The sequence below is a fragment of the Delphinapterus leucas genome, chromosome 1 (assembly GCF_059928025.1).
Source record: "Delphinapterus leucas isolate spDelLeu-1000000601 "Yukka" chromosome 1, BTC_Dleu_Yukka2, whole genome shotgun sequence".
NCBI lineage: Eukaryota > Metazoa > Chordata > Mammalia > Artiodactyla > Monodontidae > Delphinapterus > Delphinapterus leucas.
In genome coordinates this window covers 6,707,103-6,733,356 of record NC_143129.1, presented here as the reverse complement: position 1 = coordinate 6,733,356, position 26,254 = coordinate 6,707,103, and the positions used below count along the sequence as shown (strand labels likewise).

General features: G+C 61.8%; 1 protein-coding gene and 1 non-coding gene across 2 annotated transcripts in view; one reads left to right on the top strand and one right to left on the bottom strand.

Annotated features, from left to right (window-relative positions):
• The window catches only part of LGR6 (leucine rich repeat containing G protein-coupled receptor 6), a 98,539-nt gene that overhangs the window by 68,205 nt on the left and 4,080 nt on the right, over nt 1–26,254 (top strand). The window contains exons 7-17 of the mRNA XM_022562018.3: nt 14,064–14,132; nt 15,917–15,988; nt 16,149–16,220; nt 17,089–17,157; nt 18,054–18,125; nt 18,940–19,005; nt 19,899–19,970; nt 20,611–20,682; nt 21,862–21,987; nt 22,753–22,913; nt 26,094–26,174. Of these exons, the coding sequence (XP_022417726.1) occupies nt 14,064–14,132; nt 15,917–15,988; nt 16,149–16,220; nt 17,089–17,157; nt 18,054–18,125; nt 18,940–19,005; nt 19,899–19,970; nt 20,611–20,682; nt 21,862–21,987; nt 22,753–22,913; nt 26,094–26,174 (932 nt within the window). The remainder of the gene's footprint in view (nt 1–14,063; nt 14,133–15,916; nt 15,989–16,148; nt 16,221–17,088; nt 17,158–18,053; nt 18,126–18,939; nt 19,006–19,898; nt 19,971–20,610; nt 20,683–21,861; nt 21,988–22,752; nt 22,914–26,093; nt 26,175–26,254) is intronic.
• TRNAG-CCC (transfer RNA glycine (anticodon CCC)) lies at nt 13,193–13,265 on the bottom strand. The gene has a single exon. It is a non-coding gene; the product is annotated as a tRNA-Gly (tRNA).

Here is a 26,254-nt window from a genome sequence, read left to right as displayed (position 1 = left end):
CCCTCGCCCCCCGCCAGCTGTCACGGGCAGCCAGACAGTTAAACGGGACAGTCTAGGCCGCTCGGTCACATGCTGGGAAATGGATGTCTGGGGAGCTGGCGGGGCCGCCCGGAGTTACCCTCCGTGGGGACAGAGCACACCTGGGGGGTTAACTGAGGAAACCCACCGAAGCCCCCAGCCAGTGCCCAGTCTCTGTGCCACATGTGACCTGTGCAAGCCTGCCCTGTGCTGGGTGCCTGGGGCCCCGGATGTGGGGGTGGCCAGCACCCCCTCGAGGCCTGGGCTGCAGCCGCCCTCCCTGGGGGATACGGAGCGCTGGGACAGGTTTGGAGCTGCCTGGCGCCCAGAGAGCAGCAGGGAGGCCAATGCAGCTGCCCAGGGCCGGGTGGGGCTGTTAGCTCTGTCGGGAAGTTGGCTGGGGAGGGGGCACATGCTGGGTGTGGGTTGGCACCTCTAAAAAGCCGACTAGCACTGTTTCTTCACGGTCGGGGCGCGCTGCTTGATTTTTTCTCAGGGAGCCCTGGGTGGCAGCGCAGGGCGTTGGGCTCGGCTGGCACTGGCTGAGCTTCAGAGCCGCTGCCGCTGGCGCCCACTCACCTTTCATCCGTGGCAGTGCTTGGCTTATTGCACAAAGCCCAGGGCCTGCATCCACTTCACAGACTGGAAGGCCAAGGCTGAGAGACCTGCACCGCGGGGGGACAAAGCCTGCAGCCCGGCCTCAGCCACCCGGGGGCAGTAACACCCAGTCTCCCAGCCACGGGACCCAATCTGCAATTCCCCACCCTCGGTGACGCTGGATTAAAGGAGAGCCCTGTGCAGAGCTCTCCCGGAGATGGCACCCCATGGGGACCAGCCGCGCCCCACCCCCTCCTCCTCCGGGGCCTTGATCTCAGCACCCTCCCGCCCCACCCCTGAGGGCTGAGTTCTTCTTCCAACTTTTGATCTCCCAGTGAAAAGGGGGAGAGTGCATTCTTATCCTCGATGGCCCAGAGCTCGCTGGGGGGGCCGGAGGGGCAGCCACATGTAGACGGGGCAGTGGCTGGGAGAATGAAATGGGAGAATGAAAGGGGGAAGGATAGGTAGCCCAACCTTGAATTGTTGCATAATTGGCCTGCTCTGCAGCCCCGCGGTTACCCTGGAGCTTTTGTATGCGCGTCTCTCTGGAAGGGCAAGTCTCCCTGGGGCGGCATCTCTGCACTTAGACTCTTCTCATCAAACCCTCCTGCCCGAGCTGTGGTTTGGCTCCATCTGTGGCCTGACCCTTCCACCTGGGGAGGAGGGGCCAGGTGCAGGCACACACACACACACACACACACACAGAGTCACGCGGGGCCGCAGCATAGCATGGGGACACCCATGGCCACGCGGCTTCTGTTGTGACCTCTGCTCTGAAGGCTAGGCTGCCTGGGTCCCACGCCCGGTTCTACACATGCCAGCACGTGCCAGCTGGGTCAGCCAGAGCCGGAGGCTTCACCCCCTCACCTGCAGGAGGAGTAACTGAGGTGAACATGCATGTGCGCCGCTCTTTTACTCCCAAACAGCCCACACACCCAGGTGATCAGGGCAGGGGCGGGGCCGGGGCTGGGGCTGCCGTCCCGCCCTCCTGCTGAGCAGAGCAAAGCACGCAGGCTCCCGGTGGGTGGGTGCAGGCCTCCCGCTGGGAGAGGCTTGTGGGAACGCGGCTGCCGTTCCCCCCACGCTGCCCTCACCAGTTCAGACCCTGCAGGAAAGCCCAGCTGGAGGCAGACAGGACAGACTCTATCCTGTACCCACACCTCCTTTCTGCTCCCACAATGAGGATGCCCAGCCCCTGTGGGAAATTTGGAATCAGAGGTGGGCCAGCGCCCTGCCTGCCAAGTACTGTTTCCTCCACTTTCCAGATCAGACCAAATCCAGAGATTTGGGGTGAGATGCCCAAGTTTCTACAGTTTGTAAGTGATGGTGGAACCCAAGCCTCTGGCCTCCTGATACATGGCTCCATTTAGTGCCAGCTCCCGTGAACTCAGACCAATTACGGGACTTCCCAGGTACCTGGGCTGAGAAATAAGAGAAAGCGTGACCCAGAGCAACCCTGGGAGGTTTCTCCGGGGAGGTCTCAGGGATCCAGCCAGGCGCCCTGGGCCCTGAGGTCAGTGTTTGGAAATCACGCTTGGAGACTACAGGATGCTGTTCAGAACTGTCACGGATGGTCCTGGAAGACCCAGCTGCAGTTGCGAATAAAATTGTGCAAAAAGAAAAGAAAAGGCCCAACAAACATAATTACAGCCTGAGCACCGCCCCGTACCAGCCCCCCAGATCTGGGGATTTGGGGTTTGCAACTCAGCTAGAACAGAGGGGCTGGGCTAGGAGGCATCTGGGGACAACAGCGCCTTACCTCCCTCGGGCCTGGGTGATGGCTTCTGGGCCGCCTTATAACCTCATTAAACAAATCAGACTGACTGAGCCCCCGGGCTGGCTGGACCTCCCCGCTTCAGATGGGAGCCTGGGGCCCCGGCAGGAACAGAAACCTCCGGGCTATAGCTCCCTCGCTAGATCAGGACCAGCATCCAGCAGAGCTCTGGGAGGCCTGCAGGACGGGACGGGGATTAGATTCTCCCTTATGATCCCAAACTGCACATTCCATGTAAAACCTCCTCAGGTGCAGACACCCCAGGGGTCTGCTTCTGCGGAACATTTTTACTTCACCAGCAGCCAAGGCTGCAGTGTGTCCCTCTGTCTCCGCCTCACTGAAACCACCCAGGCCAACAGATTCTGCTCTAAACCGGCTTTGACTGGGTCCCGAAAGCATCCAGCCACCTCCCAGTCCTGGGCCCGACGGTCAGCTTTAGGCCAGGGATGGACAACCAGGCAGCTTTCCACGGAGGTCCTTCCAGGGACTGGACTTGAGTTGGTGGACCTGGATTCAGACCCTGGCTCTGCCACAGGCGTGTGACACGTGCAAGTCACCTGAGCTCTCAGGAGCCTCAGTTTCCATACGTGGAAAATGGGGGAGATATTTTACAATTCGTGTAGTGAAATTCACAGCCCTGGAACCCTGTGGGTGCTTAATTTACGTTGGCCTCTCCAGCCTGTCGTCCCATTTAATGATGGACAGACAGCAATGTGCCTTTCCTCCCCCTTAGTTAATTAATGTTCTTTTCCTTCCTCCCTCTCTCCCTCATTCCCTTCTTTTCCACAGTGCCGTGTCAGAAGGCAGCAGGGAGAGTGTTGTCCGCGGGTGTCATCTCACAGTGGCCCGAGCTGTGATCACCTCCTCTGTAGGGTGGACAGGAATTCCCGGTCAGTCAGGGCACAGCCACTGTATCAGTTTCCTGTGGCTGCCATAACGAGTTACCACAGACTTTGTGGCTTTAAAAAAACAAAACAAAACAAAACAGAAATGTATTCTCCCATAACTCTGGAGGCCGGGAGTCCAGAGTCAAGGTGTGGGAGGGGTTGGTTCCTTCTGAGCGGCTGTGGTGGAACCTGCCTGGTGCCCCTCTTACCGTCTGGTGGCTGCCGAGGCCCCTGTGTCCCTGGGCCGGTCAGTGCTTCCTCCAGTCTCTGCCTCTGCTTCACACGGCCTCTCCGAGCATCCTCTTCTTATAAGGACCTTGCCACTGGCTCCACGGCCCACCCCAGTAAACCAACCATCTTGAAAAGATCCTCAACTTAATTATATCTGCAGAGACCCTTCTTCCAAACGAGGTCACGTTCATAGATTCCCGGGGTCAGGACTCGGATGTGTCTGTGTGGGGCTGCAGGTCGATCCGCTCCAGCTGCCTGCTGGCCGGCGCCCAGGGTTTCCTGCCTCTGGCTCGATGTCAGCCCATCAGGCCCGCGGCCGCTTGAGGCCAACCTTGTAGGAGTTGAGGAACTCTTTCCTCGCCAGTTTTTAATCCTCTTACATTTGTGGGTTTATTAACTGCAAATTAATGGGGGTTTGTGGCTTATAGAAGAATTTATTATTCCATATAAAACTTTTTTTTCTGGCTTTTCCCGCAGAACCACTAATGACTTCTAACAGGCAGAAAACTGAGCTCCGCATGGGTCTGCTCTGCATCCTAACCAGGACAGCTGTTGTAGTCGTCCCCAGCAGGGCAGACCCTCCTGCCACCTCGCTCTGGGCAGTCAAAGTCACCGTGCTTATCATTGCTCCCTGCTGGCTCTGAGGGTCCCGCTCCCCAGCCCCCGGGCCAGCTGGTGTGCAATGTGGGTGGAGGGCCCGGAACCACGGGGCAGCAGGTTCCCGGGTGACGCCGTGGAGAGGAAACTAGGAAGTTGAGGTCTGGACCCCAGTGCCTGTGGGCAGAAGGCACCGGCAAGAATCGAGGGTCGCCACCCTCCTTCTTCTGTTTCTTTAGTTCACCGGTTCCATGAATATTACTGGGTGTCCAGTATGTGCCAGGCCCCCACAGTGGGCTCCGGGGGAACATTTGTGAACAAGAAAGACATAGCCCTCATCACAGAGACTACGGGGCTCTAGGCCGGGAGTCCCGAGCGCCTCTTAACTTACCACTAATTCCGGCGTGTCTGCCCCCAGCACCCTAACTCCGGCCCCCGGCGACCCCGAGGCTCAGCTCCTGTCCCTCTGCGTCCTCTGCGGGCCCCACTCTCTTCCGTCCCGCGGATTTGCTGATGCCCCCAGCACGGAGGTCGTGGCTCCTGGACCCCAGACTTCCACATCCACAGGCCTTCCTGCCACACTCACTTGGAAGCTGACTGACATGCCAGCGGAGTCGCCCACGGAACCCCCCCACCAGAAGTGTCCCCAGCTCTGCGGAGGCAGCTTTGCTGGACCTTGCGTGACGCAAGTGCTCTCCTGTCACGTCCCGCATCCGAGCTCCGTCTTCAGCTCACAGGGATGGTCTGAGCGCTTGACGCCCACCCCCGTCCCCAGGCCGCCCTAGTCTGTCCCCGGGTTGTTGCCATGATCTCGTCCTCGTCACTCTGCAGTCTCCGTCCCGCGCGACAGCCACCGGGACTTGAAACACAAATCCGATCCTGTTCTCTTCTGTCCAAACACTCAGTGTCTCCCCGTCCGACTCTGGCCTCGGGTGACGAGCCCCGCACCCACCGGCCTCGCCCTTGCCAACGCCGGGTATGTCCTGCCTCCCAAGCCCTGCCCTGGCTGCCTCCTGTGTCTGGAATGTTCCTTCCACAGTGATCTGCCTCCTGCAAGACTTTGCTCAGATGTCACCTCTCTAGGGAGGTCCTCCTCCACCATCATTTTGCAACTCCTTCCCGGCATTCTCCTTTTCCTGTTTCGTTTTCTCCACAGTCTGAGTCTTCGTTATTCATTGATCGACGTCATCCGTGGTCTGTCCCCCGCTCTGTCCACTCTTGTACCTGCAGCGCCTGGCACGGCTCCTGGCCGAGGGAGGACGCTTGGCAGGTATTTGGTGAACAGACAAATGGGCTTGTGGCCCCTGGAAAATCCATTTCTCTGAGCTTCAGCTTCTCCCTCTGAGCTGTGGGAGCGAGGGACCATCTCATCCACAAGGTCCTTCTCAGCTCTGGTCACCCGTACCCAGACCTCTCGCCGAACCAGACTTAAATATCCACAGCCCAGGAGGTAGCCTAGGTGCCCCAAACTTTCTAACTTGGAGAAATGCCCACGGGGGTGGTCCCTCATCCCTGCCTGACGGAGGTCCCCTTCCCACAAGCCCTGTGGTCCGGACCTCGGGGTCCCGCCTTTAGGCCAGCTGCATTCTGCTGTGACCAGGAGCGCCTCAGAGCCTCTGGTGTCCTGCATGGATGGGCCCAGCATCCAGGTTGTCCAGGTGAGGTGGTGCTGCCCACGGGGACCCACCCACTTCTACAGGACCCGGTCCTGCTCTGAGTATCATATCTTAGAGTGACAGGCTTTTCTGGGCAGGGTGGTGAGAATGTGAAATGTCTACAAACCTCGACCCAAAGAACTCGGGAGGACAGGAGGCGGAGCGTGACTTAGGTTACACACGGGTGGTCGTCTGGCGGATGGGGTGGGGGCCAAGGGGGAAGCGAAGGGGATGCTCTAGCCCAGGATGAGGATGGCAACTTCATTCTCAGGGCAGCCAGACAGCGGCTGCCAGTGCAAGGGGATCAAGGCAGAGGCGGAGGCCTGGCCACCGGGACCCCAGGGATGACCCCGGGCGGGTTGGACTTTCCCTCTCACTTTCCTCCCAGTCCAGGGTTCTCCGATCCCCGGCGCCTCGTGAGGGCAGGCAGCTTGAAGTCTCAGTGTCAGGACGAACAGCTGCATTAAAATCAGCCATGCTGCTGCATCAGGGACTTTCTGGGGTTTCTTTCTGGCAAAGAAGAGGGTGTGGGTAGAGGGAAGGGGAAGGAGGGCATGCCTGTCTCTCCAAAGAAACTGAGGACAGTTTTACTAACGGCTGCATTCGTTAATGGGTGGCCTGGTCGGCAGGCTGTTTAGACACTACAGCAATGCTATGAGTCGTGAAGTTTTGTTGGCTCCTAGCTCACCAGGACATCTGCCCCGAGTGTGTGGAGTCAGCCTTGGGGCCCGGGCTCAGCAGTTAGGACTGGTAGTGTGCTCACCGCGCTTAGCCGCCTTCCCTACCAGCCTTGGTAGGTAAAAGTGGCTCCGACCGTCTGGGGTTTGTGTTTCGCGTGGGAGCTGGGCCCCCACGTTCCTCCACATGCCTTTACCTGTGATCTGGTGATAAACACAGACATGAGCCTTGAGAATAGAAGTGTAAGTGGAAACCCAATTAATGATATTAATCTTTCTCTGTGGAAAGTAGAGGCCAGCTTGTGTGTGCGCTGTCTGTTCTGGAGCCTCGTGTCCAGGAAAAGGAAGACGGAGAGAATCGCGTTGTGTGAGCACCCCCCGTGCGGGCTCTGGACCAGGTGAACAGAGTGCCTTGTGCGGTGGGTGTCCGAGTTACAGGTGAGGAAACAAACAGCAAAGTTCAGTGATTGGTCCAGGGTGACGCTGCTGGTCCCAGACGGCAGGAGCTCTTCCGCTCACTCCAAAGCAGAAAACTCACAGAAGACCCCAGCCTCCAGCTCGGAGTCACCTGCCTCGACCTGCCTGTGAGCATCTGGGGAAACCTGACTCCCCCTCCACTCACCGTCTCTCCCAGTCTCCCCAAAACCTTGCCCTTGGTCCTGCTACCTGGAGCCCAGTGGGACTCGCTCTGCGTAGCACGGAGCCCATGTTAGCCCGGGAAACAGCAGGACTGGCTTCAGGGCCTGGCTCTGACGGGCAGAGATCTACCACTTTTCTCCGAGCCTCAGTTTCCCGATCAATAGAAAGACGGGGCTGGACAAGAAGACAGTAAAATCCTGCCAGCTCTGTGCTCCGAATACACAGCGAGGCTCCCGGGGTTCCCAGGAGTGGCTGTTTTCCTCACAGCCCGATGGAAGGAGAAACCGGGGCTACGGGTCCTGGAGCATCACGGGGCTGGGGGCGCCTTCCTAGCTACATTTGCCGACGACGCCATCGGTCCCGGCTGGATGTGGCTGGGACAGCTGAGCAGACGACGGGGAGGATTAGCCACAGACAACTGCGCTTCCAGAGCGAGTTCTGGCTGGAGCTGGGAATGGGTTCTCTTTAACCTCAGCCCTTCCCAGCTGCAGACAGAACAATTCACTCTTCCTGGGCTTCCGGCTGATTCTGGGTTATTAAACATAATAGACTCTACAGCCACGGATGCGTTTTCCAGCTGAAGTTTAGGGCATCGTAAATCACCTGCGACGGAAGAATCAGACTCGTGCCAGGGGAGGCCTTCCCTGCCGTCCCCAGGAGCCTGCAGGTCAGAGCCTGATCCGAGGGCGGAGACGCAGCCCCACGTGGCCAGCCGCAGGGCGCTCAGACCATCACCCTGACAGTGGACCTTCATGCACGTGGCCGGTGCCTGGGCTCGGGGAAATCCACAAGGGGATCCATTTGCTTCCTGGTGCCAACAGGCTTCCCGTCTCACGTGGGAGACAGTATGTACCCGGACCACCCCGTTCTGGACGCCAACAGCTGGGGCTACAATCCTGGCGATTCCTTTCCTAGAACTGTGGTCCAGGGATGGTCTCCCTCTGTGCCTTAGTTGATCTCCTGCAGGATGGAGGTGATAACAGTACCTGCCGCAAAGGGCTGGCGTGGGAATGAGATGAATGACGGTAGTAAGTCACCTAGGACCGTGACTGTTACATAGTGATTACTGTTACTATCGTCATCGTTATCGTCGCCACCACCAGCGTCGTCACCCGTCTCACCCTGACCCTGTTTCTGGAGAAAACACCAGGACAGTTCTGGAAGAGTGAGTAAGTCGTCCTGACCGCAGGGACTGGGTGGGATTCAAAGGATGACTAGGGCTTTGACAGCTGAGGATGTGGGGAGAGGGCGTCGGGCTGAGGGCAGAAGAGCCACAGCTAAACGCAGGAGGGGGTGAGGCTCCACGTGGGTGAGACGGCAGGTGGAGCTGAAAGATCGCTCAAGGTGTTGGAGCCCAGGAAGGCACCCGAACGCTGTTCTGTGAGTCATGAGAAGCCTTTTCTGAGGGTTCCGAAGGATGACAGCATCAGCTTTGCATTTTAGAAGCATCTTTCTGGCAGGTGTGTAGTAGCTGAGTGGGGGCTTCAGACTCAGGTTCGAGGCCGGGTGTGACGCCAGGTCAGTGGAATGATATCTAAATTGCTGTCCCCAATAGACCAAAGCATGAACCATAGCGCAAGTTTCTGGATCGTGTAGTAGCCCCAGGAGGTGCTTTTCCTCGGCAGGTGGCCCTCCTCCGTGTGGTGACGCAGGGATCTGGCGTCTTGGGGTCCTGCCATCCCCAGGGCCTCATTGTGCTTGGCATCTAGCTGGCAGAAGGGCGACGAGGCCGTGGAGGGGGCAGTCTGGCTGCCTTGTAGGCCCTGCTCTCGAGGTGGCAGGCGTCACCGCTGCCCGTCTTCTGAGGACCAGTGCCGTGGCCAGGCCTGCCGCAGGGAGCCGGGAAGATGCCGCACCTGGCTGTGCCCCCTGTTACAGAGGGCCGCACTTCCGTGAAGGTGGGAAGGTTCCATTTGTGCTTCTGACACCTTGGCCACTAGCCACACGTCGTGACCAAGCAGCTGAAGTGTGGTCGGTGTAGCTGAACTTTTACTCACGTGTCATACATTTACGTGGCCGACGGGGCTAGGGGCTGTGGCACGGGCAGCGTGGCTGCAGAGAGAGAAGAGGGTGGGTTTGGGGGACACGGTGCTCTCTGCCTTGGCCAGTTAATGGCTGGGTGTGGTCAGGAACCTTCCTTAATTCCTGTACTCACTTCCCTCGACTGTAACGAGGGTGTAACGGGAGCAGCTCCCGGCGAGGCAGCTGCAGGACAAGAGGTCGTTGAGGTGGATGCTCGGTGCTGGAGAGGTTGTCCCAGGGACGACCTGGAGCCAGGGCTCAGGCCAGGGAGCGCGCGGCCCCTGCCCCCGTCCTCACCTGGAAACAGTGCCCTCTGCTCAACCCGACTGCGTTGCTTGTTCTCCAAAGCCCACCCCTCGCCTCCCGCAGACCATGCTCTCTGCCCTGATATCCCTCCTGCTGCCTGCACCTGGTCCAGGGGCCGCATCCCCGTGGAGCCCTGTCTCAGCCACATGCATCTCCGTCTCCACAGGCCCTGGTGTTGGGTTTGTGGGACCCGCCACATCCTGCGCAGCCGCTCATCCCGCTGTCCAGACGGGGTGTCTCCCATGCGTCTCTGCACCGCCTGCTCCACCCAGTGGAATTCTCTGTGTGTTTGGGGGCAGCAACAAACCCCCGTCGCCCGGAACTGAATTCCTCGGGGGCAGAGAGGGTTGCGGGGGACGTTCCTGGGCCGTTAGACTGGAGGTGACATAGAGGTGACAGAGGTGACATCTATGCGGCCCGGATGAAGCAGGGCGTGGCAGTTACCCTTGAATCTGTGCAGACATCCAGTTGGAAAAAATCAGGCTACCTCTTTGGCATGTGGTTTGCAGAATTCTTCTTGACATTTGCACCATTTTTATTCTCCCACATTTTTTCGACAAGAATAGCCTTTTTGTTCACATGCCCACTGTCTGTCAGGCCGTCCCTGGTAAGACTCCTGACCAGAAAGTGTCGAGGGGGCTGGAACCAGTCGGTCTGGCTGCTGGACGTCAGTCCAGTGAAGTATGTAAGGGCTCGACGACGGCGAGGTCCCAGGGGACCTGTCCCAGGCTCGCTGGCCCCGGGCAACCCTGAGGGTGCCACTCAGGACTGGCTGGTGCCTCTTGACATCCGCCTCGGCCTCTTAAGGCTGTCCCCGCAAATACTCCAGATTCCTGTAAGAGTCCATTAATGTTTCTCATTAATCAACTTGTCTAGACCTTTCACTGACTCACTTACTCAGACAACAGTGTTCGTTGAGCGGCTGCCCTGTGCCAGGACCCTTGTGGGGTTTCAATTAGAAAACAGCAAAGTTTCTATTTTCAAGGAACTTTCATTCCAGTTTGGTGGGAAGAAAATAAACAGATATCTGTCAGATGTCAACGTGTGCCATGAGGACAAAGCAAGCAGGGTATCTCGTTGTTATTGCCGCATAGCAGTCACCTTAAAGCTTAGTGGCTGAAAACAACATTTGCGATTTCTCGTGAACCTGTGTGCTGGCCGCTCTTCTGCCGAGCTGTCCCGTGGGCCCGTCACAAAGCTGCCTTCCGCTGGGGCTCAGCCGGGGCGCATGGGGCCTCGGTGCCGGCCACCCGCCCTCTCCACGCGGCCCTCGTCCTGCGGGAGGCCAGCCGGGCTCTCACACGTGCTGAAGGCCCTCCCCGAGGAGGCAGAGGCTGTGAGGGCTGTTGTGACTCAGGACGGGGTGGCCCCACGTCACTTCCACCCCGTTCTGCCCAGGAGCCGGGATGGCGAGGCTGCAGGGGACTCGGGCCACTTTTCCGGGCAGCTTGATTGAGCTGTAATCGACCATACGACGTTGTGTAAGTTTAAGGTGTGCGATGTGAAGATTTGATTCACTTATGCTGCCAAATGATGAGACCCGGGGCCACCTCCGATCGACCACACAGGGCAAGGGAACGGCACCCAGCGGGTCAGGGGGTGCCTCCTGAAGAGGGGTTATTTGGGCAGAGGCCTGAGGGAAGGGAGGGAGTAGCTGTGCCGATGCCTGGAGTGTCCCAGGCAGATGAAGTTGTGAGCAAAAGCCCTGGGGCCAGACCTGGTGGGCCTTTGCATTGAAGATGAGGCTGCAGTATTAAGAATCCTGAGGGAAGATGCTCCCATGTTACTTGTGGGAAATCTAGTTCTCCTGGGGTAACAGAGGAGGGTTCCTGAATGGGCTGAGCCAGGTTGAAGGGGGCTCTGGATTTGGAGACGTTGAGACGGGAGGGTGAATCGTTTGCACAATCAAAGGTCAGAAAAAAAATGCACCTACCCCGCCTCAGCCTCCATCCCCAGCCCTCTCGGCCTGATTTTCCAGGCGCCTTCTGCCGCTCCTTGTAGAACCCCAGGAATCTGCAAACTCCTACAGCACCTCTGGCCTCAGGAAGGTGCGTTGCAAACCCCCTGCCCTCGGTTCACGTTCCCCTCATGTGGCCCGGGGGGCCTCTCTGAACGAGTCCAGGTGTGCACACAGGAGGGGAAGGTGTCTGGTTGCCTAAAGGACAGGGCAGGGCAGGGCAGAGCAGGGGTTACCCGAGGTCACCAGGGAAGTCTGAGCGGACCCCGGGAGTTGTGTCTGTGTGTGTGTGTGTCAGGGGCCAATTACCCAGCTCGACGGTCACTGCCCCTCTGGCCCCTGGGCCAGGCGCCTGGCTCTCCCTGTGGACTGTTAGGTGTCACGACCCTGCCGTGTAGAGGAATCTGTCATCGTCTCTGTGTTGACCTGTATTTACCACAAAACCTGCAAGTCACTGATTAAAGGGCCTCCCCGTGGCCCTGTCCTGGCGCTAGATGGCCTCACGTACGCTGTCAGGGCAAGGGTGGCTTTCAAAGGCCGAAAAGGTGGGCTGGGGTCATCCTGGGGGCTCCAGAGGACACTGCACCTGAGCCATCCCTCCCCTGCCAGAGCGGGGACCCTGTGCTCCAGCTGTTACCGACCAGGGTTCTTGGCCTCCTTTATCAATAGAAATTGATCAGAGGCCAGACAAGAAACTCAGGCCAGGCTTTACTGGGGCCCCTGCTGCAGCAGGGGGGGATCGAGGACAAACAACAGGTTCCCTTGCTGGCCCGCTCTCTGGAAGGGGGGCGAGCTTCTTCCTTTTGTGGGGTGAGGCTAGGGGTGAGTACAGAGGTCAGGCCAGAGGGGTGGCCTAAGTGTTTTGCCCACCCCTTAGGTGGTGCGTGCAGGGGGCATGCGCAGTCCCCTGCTTTGCTCCCGACCCTCTGCTTTTGCTCCAGGCTCTTCAGAGGTGGCACTTGGGGTTTTTGGTCTCTTCGCATCTTTTGTCGAGAATTTGCCCCAACTGTGCACGCACAGGGTTATTTTTAGTCCCACACAGTTTCTTTGTATTTTGTGGCTCGAGGAGAGATGTGTCCAGGTGCCAGCACTGCAGCAAAGGGGCCCAGGTCCCAGCCTGGCTCACAGCCACCGGCTTGTAGAGGTGCCAGGATGGCACCCCCAGATCAGGCGCATCCTACGTAGGGCCGAGGCACTGGCTACTGAGTGAGACAGAAGCCAGCTTTACAGCTTTGAAAGCCGACATCCGTCCTGAAGTCTCTTGGTGGGGCAGGGGGACATCCTCTAAAAGTCCCTGTCGCGCTCGCCCCCCCCCCCCCGTTCCCAGTCTCCACTCCTCAAAATGCACAGCCCTCTTCCGGCGGGGCTTCCCCGCCGTGTGGGAGCTGGGTTCTCAGTCTCCTCCGAGGACGATCAGCTTTGCTTTTGGTCGCTTGCATGTCGCCTCCCGCCCTTAGCCGCATCGCCGTGAAGGGCACAACGCCTGGCACTGCTGCGACGAGCCTCCTTTTACAAACATCTGCACCTCTGGCTGCAGACTTTTCTGTGGGTTGAATTCGTGGAAGTGGAGGGACTCAGTGTGAACCTTCTCATGTGAAAAGATTCTGTTAAATTTTGCCCAAAAGGTTGTGCACGTTTAAATGCACGTTTAAAGGGTTTATTGGAACGCTGTTTCCCCATCCCCTCGACAACCTGGGTTGCTATCACTTTTCAACATCATTTCCAATGTTTTCTTTCTCTCTCTCTCTCTCTCTTGCTTTCTTTCTTTGGTTGTGCCGGGTCTTAGTCGCGGCAGGCGGGCTCCTAAGTTGCGGCATGCACGTGGGATCTAGTTCCCTGACCAGGAATCGAACCCGGGCCCTCCGCATTGGGAGTGCGGAGTCTTAACCACTGGACCACCAGGGAAGTCCCTCCAATGTTTTCTGATTATACACATGATATATGTTCACTGTTTAAAAAAAAGGGGGAGGGCTTCCCTGGTGGCACAGTGGTTGAGAGTCCGCCTGCCGATGCAGGGGACGTGGGTTTGTGCCCCGGTCCGGGAAGATCCCACATGCCGCGGAGTGGCTGGGCCCGTGAGCCATGGCCGCTGAGCCTGCGCATCCGGAGCCTGTGCTCCGCAACAGGAGAGGCTGCAGCGGTGAGAGGCCCGTGTACCGCAAAAACAAAAACAAAAACAACAACAACAACAAAAAGGGGGAAATGCAGAGAAGTGTGAGAGAAAATAAAGATTAGCTGTCACGCCACCACCAGAAGGTAAGACGTCCTGTCCATTTTTGCAAAAGACGAGAGCAGAGGCCACAGATAGCCAAGATGGTCACCTGAGGAAGCTTCCAGAATCCCTCGTGCCGGTGACAAGGTGTTAAAAATTGCCCCCTCCTCCCCAGGCCCCCTCCCCATCCACTGGTGTCTCCAAAGGCTTGAGATACTCTCCTCAGCCCGGGGGGCTGTTCAGAGAGAGTTGGCTCCATTATCCACCCCTAAGTGTCCCCTCAAAACAGGTCTTTGGCCGGGAAGGCCCCCGCCGAGGTCTGGGGGCAGCGATGGGAGAGGAACAGCCCAAAGTGTGTTCCGGACATTGGCTCTGGGCCCGGCAGGCTGCCAGCCCCTCTCTCCAGCCAACCCAGAGCCAGCGTCCGTTTCCCGGAGCCTCTGATGCGCCCTGGGCACTGCCCTCCAGCGACTGTCCTGCCTTCTTTCCAGAGACCTGAATTACAACCAGCTGCACGAGTTCCCCGTGGCCATCCGGACGCTGGGCCGCCTGCAGGAACTGTAAGCTCCTCTGTGGGGTTTGGGGTGTCCCCTATGCCCAAGGGCCCCCCACGCCCTCACCTCCCGAGGTCCCGACCTCCCAGGTCAGCAGTCACAGGCCTCGGAGCTGGCTCTGCCCCACCCCCCGACGGCCACTGCTCGTTTTATTCTAAAATGCATTTGCTCCTGCTAAGTGCAAACCAGGGGTGAGACAGACGCCAGCCGTCCCCTAGGGCTTCAGGCCTGTCGAGGATGCAGAGTACAGGGGCAGGACAGAGCAGCTCAGGGTCGGCACGTAACTGCGACCCTAGATCATATGATCTTAGCTGAAACGGTCTGGGTGTCCAGAGAGCACAGGAAGAGCCCTGTGGGCTCACGTGTCTGAGGTCAGCCTTAGAGGGTGGATGGGCTTTAGGCGACAGCGGGGGAGGAGGACCAGTGGAGATGAGGACCCGGCGGGGCAGTGAGTACGCAGAGGGGCGCTGAGCCAGTGGGGAGACAGCCTTCGGGGAGGAGGGGCCGCCGTGTAGCAGGACGGGCTCTGCGTGGTGCTGAGCGGGACCAGTTAAGGCAGTGGAAGTTTACGACCAGAGCCCAAACCTCCAGGCAGCACTGGATCTGTTCTCACGGCCACCGGCGCCTTTAGCACCAACCCCCTGCCTCCCCCTCACCTGGTCCAGCCGGCTGACAGCGTGAACGCGGGGAAGCGGGTGGGGAGCTGGGCCAGCGCAGGGGAGGGTCCACGTGAGGAGCGGCTGCACGCCCCCCACTGCCAGCGAATCACCAAGGCCTGCCTTTCCCCTGGAGTGGGATGGGGGCGGGGAAAGGCGGAGAGAAGATTTGCTGGGTCTGTAGGGCGTGGCCGGAGCAGGGCGTGCAGAGGCCTGGGAGCAGGAGATGTAAGCTCGGGGGAGAGAGCAGAGCCCTGGGGTAGCAGCAGCAGGAAGGCACAGGCGTGGGGCGTGTCTGTCCACGTCTATTGGGAAAAGCAGCTTGAGGACAGGGGCTCCTGTCTTGTAAACTTCTGAATCCCTCGGAGCTCGGCCCAACCCCGGCCACGAAGCGGGTGATCAGACACATGCCACGAGCGAACTCACGCAGGAACATTGACCGAACAAAGCAGGTTGGGTGGGCATTGGCTGCAGGTGAATTTCGTGAATGAGCATGGAAGTGATGAGAGGAGGGAGGACGGGTCCCAGAGGCCAGGAAGACACACAGAAACCTGGGGTCTCTGGTGAAAAAAGGACGGCAGAGGGGGCTGCTCAGCATGGATTGTGCTTTCCGGTCCAGCATTTACTTGGAACTGTCCTCCCCGGTAACCAGATGCACCGTTCCCGGCTTCTAGAGCCTGGACACCTGGGGGGGGCCTCGCCCCCTTTTCTCCTCCACAGTCACGGGCGTCCCCCCTACTCCCCCCCCCCGGGGCTCCGCTCCTCAGTTCAGGGCCTTGAGGCCAAGCCTGGCTCCACTTCTCCTCCGGGGCCCTCTGTTTCTGCGCTCCCTCCTCCCATGCAGCCTCAGCTCCCCCCTAGGGGCCTCCAGGGTTCTGCCCTCCTTGGGGTGCGGGCCCAGCCTGTTCCCCTGAGTGGCTCTCACAGTGACCTCAGCCCAGGCTCACCCTCTCTCCTTTCCACGGGTCGTTGAGCAAAGAGGGAAAGTCACAGGCAGATGTGGAACCGGGGTCCCCAGGCTGATGTCCCTTTGGGCCCATGGCCTTCCTGTCCGGCTGTTGGAGAGCGTCCTGGGGTCCCCTGTCCCCGTCCACGGGCTCTCCGCATCCTTCTGACGCCCATGTCATCCCCCAGGGGTTTCCATAACAACAACATCAAGGCCATCCCCGAGAAGGCCTTTCTGGGGAACCCCCTGCTGCAGACGATGTGAGTCCTTGCTCCTCACGCGTGTTGGGGGAGGACGGGGCTGGCAGGCAGAACTGGAGAGGGGCTCCCTGCATGCTGGTCTCCGCGGAGAGGGGAGAGCAGACGCCTGCCTCGGTCCAGCCGGGAGGGCGAATGAAGGGCTTCCGTGTCTTTCCTGCAGACACTTTTATGACAACCCGATCCAGTTCGTGGGGAGGTCGGCGTTCCAGTACCTGCCCAGGCTGCACACCCTGTGAGTTGGTGCCTCCCCCTGCCCCCTGGCACCACCCCCGCCCGCCAGTCCCGCCAAGTCAGGGTCCTGCTCCCATAGCTGAAGGAGCAACAACCTGACAAGGTTCTGGTTCTCCGGGGCCCCCGGAGCCACACCCTGTGACTCTTGGCCACCCAAAGGCATCCTCGTCTCTCCTGCTCTGTCAGTTCCCATCCCAAGTGCAACGTCTTCAGAAAACCTCCTGCAGGTGACGCTCTACACGCAGCAGCACAGGGACGCCCCTGAGTCTTTTGGGGCGCAAGCTCCACCTTCCTGTGCGCCCCACTCTCACCCCTGAGGCTGGCGCCATCCGTATGTTTCATCGCTGGACTCCAGGCTCTCCCGCTCAGGCCCGAGCCCAGGGTCCTCCTCAGGATCCGGCGGCACCCATCCTGCTGGGCTCCTGTCGCGTGCAGGCCCGCGTGGTCCCCCGAGGTGGGGTGACCACTGGGGGAAGCCCCGGCAGGTGACACTTAGGGCAGACCCGCTTCCCGGCTCCAACGAGCAACCCCAGCAGACAAACACCTTTCCGGAAGCACTCAAGCTGTTGCCTTTCAAACGGGGCGAGTCCCACGGTCCCTGCCTGTGTTTTGTGCACACTGGGCCTGGGTGGCTGGGTGGCCAGGTGGCTGGGGGCCAGGTGACCGGCTCTGTCCGGGCCAGGCTGGGTGGAGCTGACCTAGGAAATGGCAGCTTGGACCCTGCTAGGCATCCAGCCTCCACCAGGGCCTGAGCAACTGGGGTCACCGGAGGGAGGTCTGGGAAGGATGGTGTCCCCAGAAGATGGGGTCCCTGTGGTGGGGGTCCCTGAGGGCTGACTCCCCTTCAGCACCTGGTGCTCTATCTCCAGATCTCTGAATGGTGCCACGGACATCCAGGGGTTCCCAGATCTCAAAGGCACCACCAGTCTGGAGATCCTGTGAGTGGACGCTGGCCCCCCAGTCCCCCGTCGCCCCCCAGAGCCCCCAGAGTCTGGTCCCCGTTGTCTGGCCTTCTAGCCTGGCCCCGAGGGGCCCATGGCCGCTCCCACCGGGCTGGCAGGTGGTTCGGGGGAGGGGCTGCTCCTCCCCGCTTTCCCAGCCTGCAGTTTCTCTGCGATCCTAACCACAAGCAGAGGTGCACGGAGGACCCGGGAGCGGCAGGAGGGCTGTGACAGCCACCTCCTGTGCCTCCTGGTTGCCGCTTTGTCCTGGGGGGAGGGGGGAGAGCGTAGCAGGCCCTTGATTCACCGTAAGAGAGTGAGCAGAAGGGCCACGCGGACACCCAGAGCTGGAAAATCTTCCACGAGGGAAGTAGTAGTTCCCCAAGGGTGACCTCGGCCTCACGCCCTCCCCGGAGCACCCTGTCCCGAGGCCGCCGCCCTGCAGCCTGCTCGCAGCCCACTGCCCTGCCCCGGACGCCCCGGCATCCTCCCTGCCCCAGGCACAGGGCACGGGCTCTGGGCTTGGTTCCCAGGGCCCCACTGGGGCTGGAGTTTCCAACCACGGCCTGCGCATGGCCCCCCTCCCCTACAAGGAGCAGAAAAGGGTCCAGCCCCTGTGTTGCTGGTGACACCAGGAGATGTGGGGGGACACGAAGGGGAGGGCGGGAGGGGCTGGCTGCAGGACCGCCTGCCAGGCGGTGCCCGGCCGTGCCCCTCTGTCCACCCCAACCCACCTCCTCCTCTCTCCCCACAGCCCCCCGCCCCGTGCCCCCCACTTCTCTTTTGTCAGCTCTGTGCTCCCACGTCAGCATCAGGCCAGAGGGGAGGCGGGGGGAGGGGCCGGGGATGGCAGGGCCCGGGTCGGTGCCAGCCCCGCTCTGTTCTCCCCGCAGGACCCTGACCCGTGCGGGCCTCCGGCGGCTCCCCCTGGGGATGTGCCAGCAGCTGCCCAGGCTCCGTGTCCTGTGAGTGCCTCCCGCGCCCTCCCGCCTGGCAAGGCCCCTCTGGCCTCCGTCCCCTGGTCACTCTCTTCCTGGAGAGAGGCAGCCTGGGCTGAGACCTGCCTGAGAGGGACTGGGCTGCCCTCTCCCATTCAGGGAAAAGACTCGGTCTTCGAAGTCAGAGCCGGGGCTGAGGCCGAGCTCTGCCACTTCCGGCCGGTGAACCCCAGCTCCCCCTTTGTGTCTCTGAGCTCCGGTTTCTCATCTGCAAAACGTGGGCTCATTTAGGAGGGTTGGAAGCGCCCGGCACGTCGTAGATCCCCCCAAAGTGGCTCTAATAGGCTACCCGAGTCTACACAGGGACCACAGAGGAGCTTACGTGTCCCGTGAGGAGCAGGGAGTTTCCTCTCCCCTGAGTCTCACTCGGGTCTGAGGTGCTCACCATGGACCATAGCCCCTGGCTCAAGATGTGCACGACCAGCCCTGGACGGGTGTCTAGCCTGCCACCGACAGGCTGTGTGTCCGTGGTCAGGTCCTGTCCCCTCTGTGCCTCAGCTGGATGGGGGCTTGGGCCGGGGGATCTGGTACCGCCTGGGTAGCCTCGGCCAGCTGGCTCGTCCCAGTGTGGCCCTGTTGTGCGCCTCTCACCTCCTGCTTCCTGACCCCCGGGGCCCTCCCAGGGTCCCCTGGGCCTTCACATGGATGAGGCAGCCCCATCCGGGCCCCGCAGAGAGGAGGGGCCCAGCGGGGAGCTGGAGGGAAGTGCCCGGGGTGAGGAGATCCACAGCCGTGTCCCTGAGGCCCAGCTCCCCTCACCAGCCCGGCCCCCTCTCCCCAGGGAGCTGTCTCACAACCAGATCGAGGGGCTGCCCAGCCTGCACGGGTGTCAGAAGCTGGAGGAAATGTGAGTCTGGGGCACTGGGCCTGAGGGCAGGGTCAGCAAGCACTCTGACCTTCCCCGCCCTGGGCTTGCTGACCCTGAGGTCAGGGCTGGGAGCTCGGCAGAGGCCGGGACAGGCCATGACTCGTAGTGACAGCCCAGGAGATGGTGCCCAAAAGGGGTCTCGAGGCGGCTCCTTGGGGGTCAAGGCAGCAGGAAACGTGACAGTGATTAGGGCCAGCGGAGGGGCAGGTGGGCTGGACATGGGGTGGCCGTGGGGGACTGGAAGTGCCCAGGCTCTCGGTTTCCATAAGCACACACGCACGTGCACAATTGTGTCCGGGAGGGAAACCTGGGCTGCAGGTTCCACGGGGACCGAAACCACTTCACAGATTCTTGGAGCTCCCTTCACCCAGCTCCTGCTTCCCCAAGTGACAGGGCCTCCGGCCCTCCGTGTCTGGGCCCCATGACCAGTCAGGGTCGGGGACATGAGGGCCTGTCCTGGTGCCTTGACACTGAAGGAAGGAGGGTCTGCACCTTTGCCGAGGCCCAGGGTCCATCTCCCACTCAGACGCCAGTCTGTTGAGCTCTGCCTCCCAGCTTGGGCCCGTCTGGGGCCGCCAGGGGCTGGGCTGCATTCTGCTGCTGGACTAGGGTCTGGAGGGCCCGAGGAGTGAGGCCAGCTGGGCTGGGAGCCAGGGCCAGTGGGAACCTTGGAAGCTCACTCCCTTTGGGGCCACAGGGACAGCTTTGTAGCTTTGTCTCCTGACCACTTACCCAAGGCAGCCACATCCCCCATGCTCCCTTTAATTCTGGTGATTCTGCGGGCTGGGTCCTTTCTTCCTCCCAGTGGTGGGGTCGGGGTTGGGGGCAGTGTCTGGGCCTCTGGGCTCATCCAGCCTCTCTCGCTGCCCTAGTGGCCTCCAGCACAACCGCATCTGGGAAATCAGAGCTGACACCTTCCACCAGCTGACCTCCCTGCAGGCCCTGTGAGTACCTAGGGTAGGGGGGCTCTCCCTGCACGCCTGCGCCCCTTGAGGACCCCCAGCACCCGGGGGGGCCCTCACTGCACGCCTGCACCCCATGGGGACCCCCAGCACCCAGGGGGCCCTCCCTGCACGCCTGGACCCCGTGGGGACCCCTAGCACCTGGGAGGCCCTCCCTGCACGCCTGCGCCCTGTGAGGACCCCCAGCACCCGGGGGGGCCCTCCCTACATGCCTGGACCCCGTGGGGGCACCCGGGGGGCCCTCCCTGCACACCTGCGCCCTGTGAGGACCCCCAGCACCCGGGGGTGCCCTCCCTGCACGCCTGCACCCCGTGAGGACCCTGCACCTGGGGGGCCCTCCCTGCACGCCTGCACCCCATGGGGAACCCCAGCACCCGGGGAGCCCTCCCTGCACGCCTGCACCCCGTAGGGAACCCCAGCACCCGGGGGGCCCTCCCTGCACGCCTGCGCCCCATGAGGACCCCCAGTGGGGCCCCTCCCTGTACACCTGCACCCCGTGAGGACCCCCAGGGGGCAGCCTCCCTGCATGCCCACACCATGGCACATGTGTCGGTGACCCAGGGTAAGAACGACGGGTCCTCCATGTGTCACTGTACCCTCCTGTCACGTCCTCTGCCCGTAGGGACCTGAGCTGGAATGCCATCCGGTCCATCCACCCCGAGGCCTTCGCGACCCTGCGCTCCCTGGTCAAGCTGTGAGTGTCCACTGCCCTCTCCTCCTGGGTGCTGGAGCACCGTGGGCCTGTGGGCTGCCCAGCGGGGGCAGGAGGGCCCGGCCTGGGGTGGGACACGCGTGGGTGTCGGCCACACGTGCTGGGGACGTGGCCCCAGCCTAACCGCGTTCCCAGCCCCCCGGACAGACGTGGGGCCTGATGAGCCGGGGCCACCCCTACGCGCTCTGCGGCGCCACGCGCAGCCTCAGTCCCCGGGCAGCCAGGCCCCTAAGCCGCCGGGGCGGGAACGGGGAGCGTGTGGGCCGCCGTACACAGTGCTGCGTGTTCTCCACTGTGTCCTGAAGGCTCGTCTGCCGGAGGTCGTGCAGCCCTGCCCCTCGCCTCTGAGGTGCTCTCCGGCCTGCGGAGGAGGTGCTCACTCAAGGGGCCGGGACCCCGGCGCTCACAGCCCTGCTCTCTGGGCTCAGGCCTCACTCTCACCGCTGCTTCCCGCCTGTTCGCTCTGCTCCCGCCACAGCGGTCGGATGGGTATTTTTATCCCTTTGAAAGATGAGGCCGCTGAGGCTCGGGCAGACCTGCGACACGCCTCGGCTTCACGGGAAGCTGGTGACGGGGCCCGGTTCCCTGACGTCCAGCCCAGGCCGTTTCCACGCTGCCGGTCTGTGGCCGCGCTGTCTGGTTTGGAGGCCTGGCTTCTTCTGATATTTCTCCAGAGGGAGCCATGCACATCTTCACCTCTGGCTACTAAGCTGGCCCTGAAACAGAACGGGCGACCGAACCCCTGCGTGCGGCCAGACGGCCGCGCTGTTCAGTCCCAGCTCTGGCCCCCGCGTCCTCAGAAGAGCAGGGGGCCGGGGGCCGGCACAGCAGGCGGATGCCCTGGTGGGTTGGACAGGGACTCCGGTGGGACTCAGACGGGGCCCAGCAGCTGTGGCCGAGCGGCTGTGTTACCCAGGAGCTGGGATGGCGTGGCGTCACCTCCAACAGCCCCGTGTAGTCAGCCCCCGAGGTCCCACGAGTGGGGGATGACGGAGCCCTGGCAACCCTGCCGCCTCTGCCCGGCATCCGTGCTCCTTCCTCCGAGCCTTCCTTCCCTCCTCTCCTCTGGCTCCCATCCCGGGCACACTGGCCACGCCTTCAGCACAGTCTGCCTCTAGCCACCCCCTGACTGCCAGTGACCCTGACCATCCACTGTCCTAGGGACCTGACGGACAACCAGCTGACCACACTGCCCCTGGCCGGGCTTGGGGGCCTGGTGCATCTGAAGCTCAAAGGGAACTGGGCTCTGTCCCAGGCCTTCCCCAAGGACAGCTTCCCCAGACTGAGGTGAGGCTTCCTGTCCCCACACCTACAGAGGTCTGCCTCAGGGCAGTGGCCAGGCGGGGAGGGACAGGAGAGAGCCCAGGGCCTCACCCCGAGAAAAGCCTGGAGGCCCAGGGTCTGGCCAGGCCTGAGTGGCGAGGGCCCCTTCCCCCTCACCCCCGCGTAGCGTTTTCCTCTCCAGTCCCAGCCCTGGGGGACCCGGCGAGGACAGAGCTAAGATGGTGGGAAGGCCCCCTGCCTGCTTGGGCAGCTGCCGGGCCTGGAATCAGGGCCGAGCCCAGGGTCCTGATGAGTAGAAAACAGCCGCTCAGCCCTTGCTGCTGCCGAGCACCCCAGGCCTCCTCAGCCCGTGTGGCCCACGCTCTGTCTGCTGCAAAGCAATGGGGGTCCGGCCTCACCCGCAGGTCGCCGACCCAGCTCCGACGTGCCCGGAGGCACGGGGCGCAGGCCTCACGGAGGGCGAGGGTGAAGACGGGCCGGGAGAGCCCTGTCTCCTGGCGAGCGGAAGAGGAGGGCCGCCCGGAGGGGCGGAGCTCCCAGGCTGCGTGGCCCAGCTGCTCCCCGTTGGAGCCTGGCTCAGGCCTCTAGATGGGGGAGGACGAGGCTGGACGGCACTCAGAGCGCTTGGGGACAGTGGGCGGCTGCGGGCCTGAGGAAGAAGCCCAGGAGGCCACCAGCAGGGTGCTCGGGGGCAGCGGGCGGCTGCGGGCTGCCGGGGCCCCGGCCGTGGCTAAGGTGGCTGTGTCCCGACCCCCCACCCCCACCCAGGGCCCTGGAGGTGCCCTACGCCTACCAGTGCTGTTCCTACGGCGTGTGCCGCGGCGTCTTCAAGGCCTTGGGCCGACGGGCGCCCCAGGGCCCTCACCCTGATGACCGCGACGCTCCCAAAAGGCCCCTGGGCCTCCCTGCCGGCGCAGCCGAGAGCCACTGTGAGTGACGGGGGTGGGGGGTGGGGGACCGTGGGGGGCCCGGGAGGGAGGAGGCGCAGGACCCCGAGGAGAGCCGGCAGGGGCTGCCGGGGGCCCAGGGAGGGGCGGCCCCTGTTCACGCCTGTCCCCCAGGCCCGGGGGACACAAGGGCGGCGCTGACCTTGATGGCAGGCATGCCTCCCGCCTGCCAAGCCCTCTGTGGCCCCCAGGGCGTGCCCCAGGCTGTGGCTCATATGACAGCCCTGTCCTGGTGGGCCTCGTGGGCCGCAGCTCCTCCACGGTGCCCCCCGCCCCGCCATGCGAGCCCTGCAGCGGGCGTCCTCAGAGCAGACAGCGTTTTCCAATCAGCCCGAGCCAGGCGGAGTCAGGCTAAATCAATTAAACCTGCTTCTGGAAAAGAGTCCTTTCACGCTGTGTCTCAGAGCCAAAAGGAGCAGCTGGGGTCACTGCTGCCCCCGCCGTCTGCCCCGCTGTCTCACCGGGGACTTCGGAGGCCCTGGTGCCCGGGGGCCTCTCGGGGAGGCCGGAGGGGAACACCTACGGGCTGGGGTCTCTAAGGGCAGAGAGAAGGTCTTCACGGCCTGCCCCCCGCTGCAGAGCACAGCAGGTTAGGAGGGAGGGGAAAGGGCCCCGACGCGGGGGGTTCCCTTCAGTCTCTAACTCCCTCTTCACAGTGTGTCAGTGCAGAAGCTAAACAGAAAGATCAGATCTAAACACGTAAGAACATTCACGCCAGTGTAGACGGACCCAGGTTCTAACTCCACCAGACCACTCACGGGTCGGGTCACCGCGGACAAGGCCTTGCGGAGCCTCCGTTTCTTATCCGTAAACGGGGAGCGACGTTCGCGCCCCACGGGCCGTCGGGGGCATTGAAGATCCCGAAGACAGACGCGTGTGCCCTCCGTCCACGGTGGCTACTCAGGGAGGGGCCTCTGGCCGGACACGCAGGAGTGTAGCTGGGAGCCCAGGAGGCCGCCGTGGGCAGGCAAAGGGGACTGGAGCCCTCCTGGGAGAGTGTGAGGCCCGGCAGGGGCAGCAGCTTCCCTGGGGTGGTCTGGGTGTCTGCCGTCCACTCCGCAGGGATGGAAGGAGTGGAAACCTTCCTTCCTGAAAGTGAAACTCCACCAGACCAGAGTCTGGGAGAACCACAGGGCATCGGGATGGTGGGTGGCCATTGCCATAACGGCACCAGGGCCGGGCCCCACTTCCTGAGGAGTTGCTGAGCCTAGGAGGGGGCCAGGGCCGTGGCTACAGCCATATCCCACATCCCCCTCAGTGAAGAGCGGTCCTTAGCACTTTGGCTGTGACCTTACAGCCTCAGACGGAGTCCACGGGCCTCAGCTCTTGCATCTCATCCGTGCATTTTGATTTCCAAGCACTGCTGAGCTCCGTTCTACAGAGCAGGAAAGGTGGCGAGGGATGGAATGCTAGGCTGTGGGCACAGCCCGGCCCCCTGCCCACCCAACAGTGCCCAGGCCATGGGCAGCTCCACAGGGCCTCCCTGCCTCCAGGGAAAGCTCCCAACTGAACTGTTTACCCTTTAAGTGGGAGGAAGGCTCCACACAGGAAGCAGACATGTGAGCTGAAGGCGGGGACAAGTGTGACAAACGGTCGCCTGCCTGGGCCTGGCCTGTACACGGTGGAGAGCCCACTGGCCCGGCTCCCTAACCTTCCAGGAGAGGCAGTTTCCCCCGCCTACCCCAACCCAACTCCAGAAACTTCCCAGGAACTCCCTGGCGGTCCCGTGGTTAGGACGCTGCACTCTCACTGCCGGGGTTCAATCCCTGGTCGGGGAACTAAGATCCCGCAAGCCTCGAGGGGCATCTTCCAATGATGAATTATCGCTGCAAAAGAGAGTTTTGTCTTTATAAACTATAAACTGGTTTAGTTATCATTTATCATTTCAATATCCTTAAAGAATTTATGGGCCCTGAGATTGCAGGCCCTGGTTTAAGGAACAGCACAAGAGCAAATAAGGAAAATAATGCCATTTGATTCAATCACGTTTTGGAGTTTAACAAGGGATTTGCCTTTCTAATCCTGTTTTCTCAGACGAACAGAATCGCAGAGCCTAGACTTAGAATTGGAAGGATGGTTAAAGATGATCTAGTCTACCTGCTAACGCAGTAGAGAAGCGCCTTCTCACACTGGAGACTTCCTGCTCCAGTCTCTCCAGTTACGCACACCGTGTGCATCTGTAAAGCTCCCCCAACCGTCTCCCCGTCCCCCCACCTTGGCTCTGCGGCCCAGCAAGGCTCGGTCTGACTTCCGCTCTGTCGCTCACTGGCTGTGAGACCCAAGGCGAGGTCTTCACATTCCTCACGTGTCTGATGATGCCCGGGGCTGCCTGCCTCCTGCAGCTGTGGGGAGGGTCGGTGAGGACTCCGCAGGCGCGGGGCCTGGAGGCTGAGAGCTGGGGGAGCCCCAGCCCTGGCGCCAGGTGACCTCCTCGTGGGGGCAGCGTGCATGCCCACGGCTCCTCGACAGCAGGGCCACGTCTCGTCCACCCCACATGCCCCCCCGCCTGTGCCCAACGCCCAGCAACAGGGTTTTGCGGTCAGCACACGTGACTTCTGATGGTGGGAGCTTCTTTGTGTAGGAAGAACCAGAACTTCTCCCTCTGGATCATGATTTGCCTCCTTCTGTGACCCGTCTGTTGATGCTGGTTCTGCCGCCTGGGACCATCAGCACGTCGGGGTGTAGTGATGCCTGCAGGCGGGCAGCTCTTTGAGGATGGCCTTTCTCCCCTCACCCTGCCTTTTCCGAGTCCAACACCCCCAGCAGCTCGGCTGTCGTCACCGTCCCTGGTCCACCTCCTCCGAGCGCATCCCGCTTGCTGCTCTGTCCTTTGCAGTGTGCAGGGCTCCCAGCCGGACACGGGGTCACAGTGGTGGGCTGGCCCGTGTGGAGGGCCCCCACCAGCAGGGCAGCCTCCCCTGACTCTGTGCAGCTGCCCGGGAGGACATGGGGGCACTCGGTGTCTGAGGGCCACAGGCGGATAACAGGGAGCTGACCAGAGGTTTGCCCCCGAGGGTAGACACACCTGCGCAGGGCCGCGGGGAGGCCCCGTGCCCAGCAGACGAGTCGGGACAACATCTCAGAGGGGTGGGGTTTTGGAGAAAGGTGGGGCTTGACCCACACCAAGACCAGGGTCTGAGCCAGTTTCTGGTCTCCCCTCAGATGATGTGGACCCAGACGAGCTCCAGCTGGAGGTGGAGGACCCCAGGCCACACCCCACTGTCCAGTGCAGCCCTGTTCCAGGTGAGAGGGGTGCCTCGGGGTGGGGAGGGCAGGGACTGGGGAAGGAGCGTTACGGAAAGTGGGGTCCAGCTGCTCGCCTT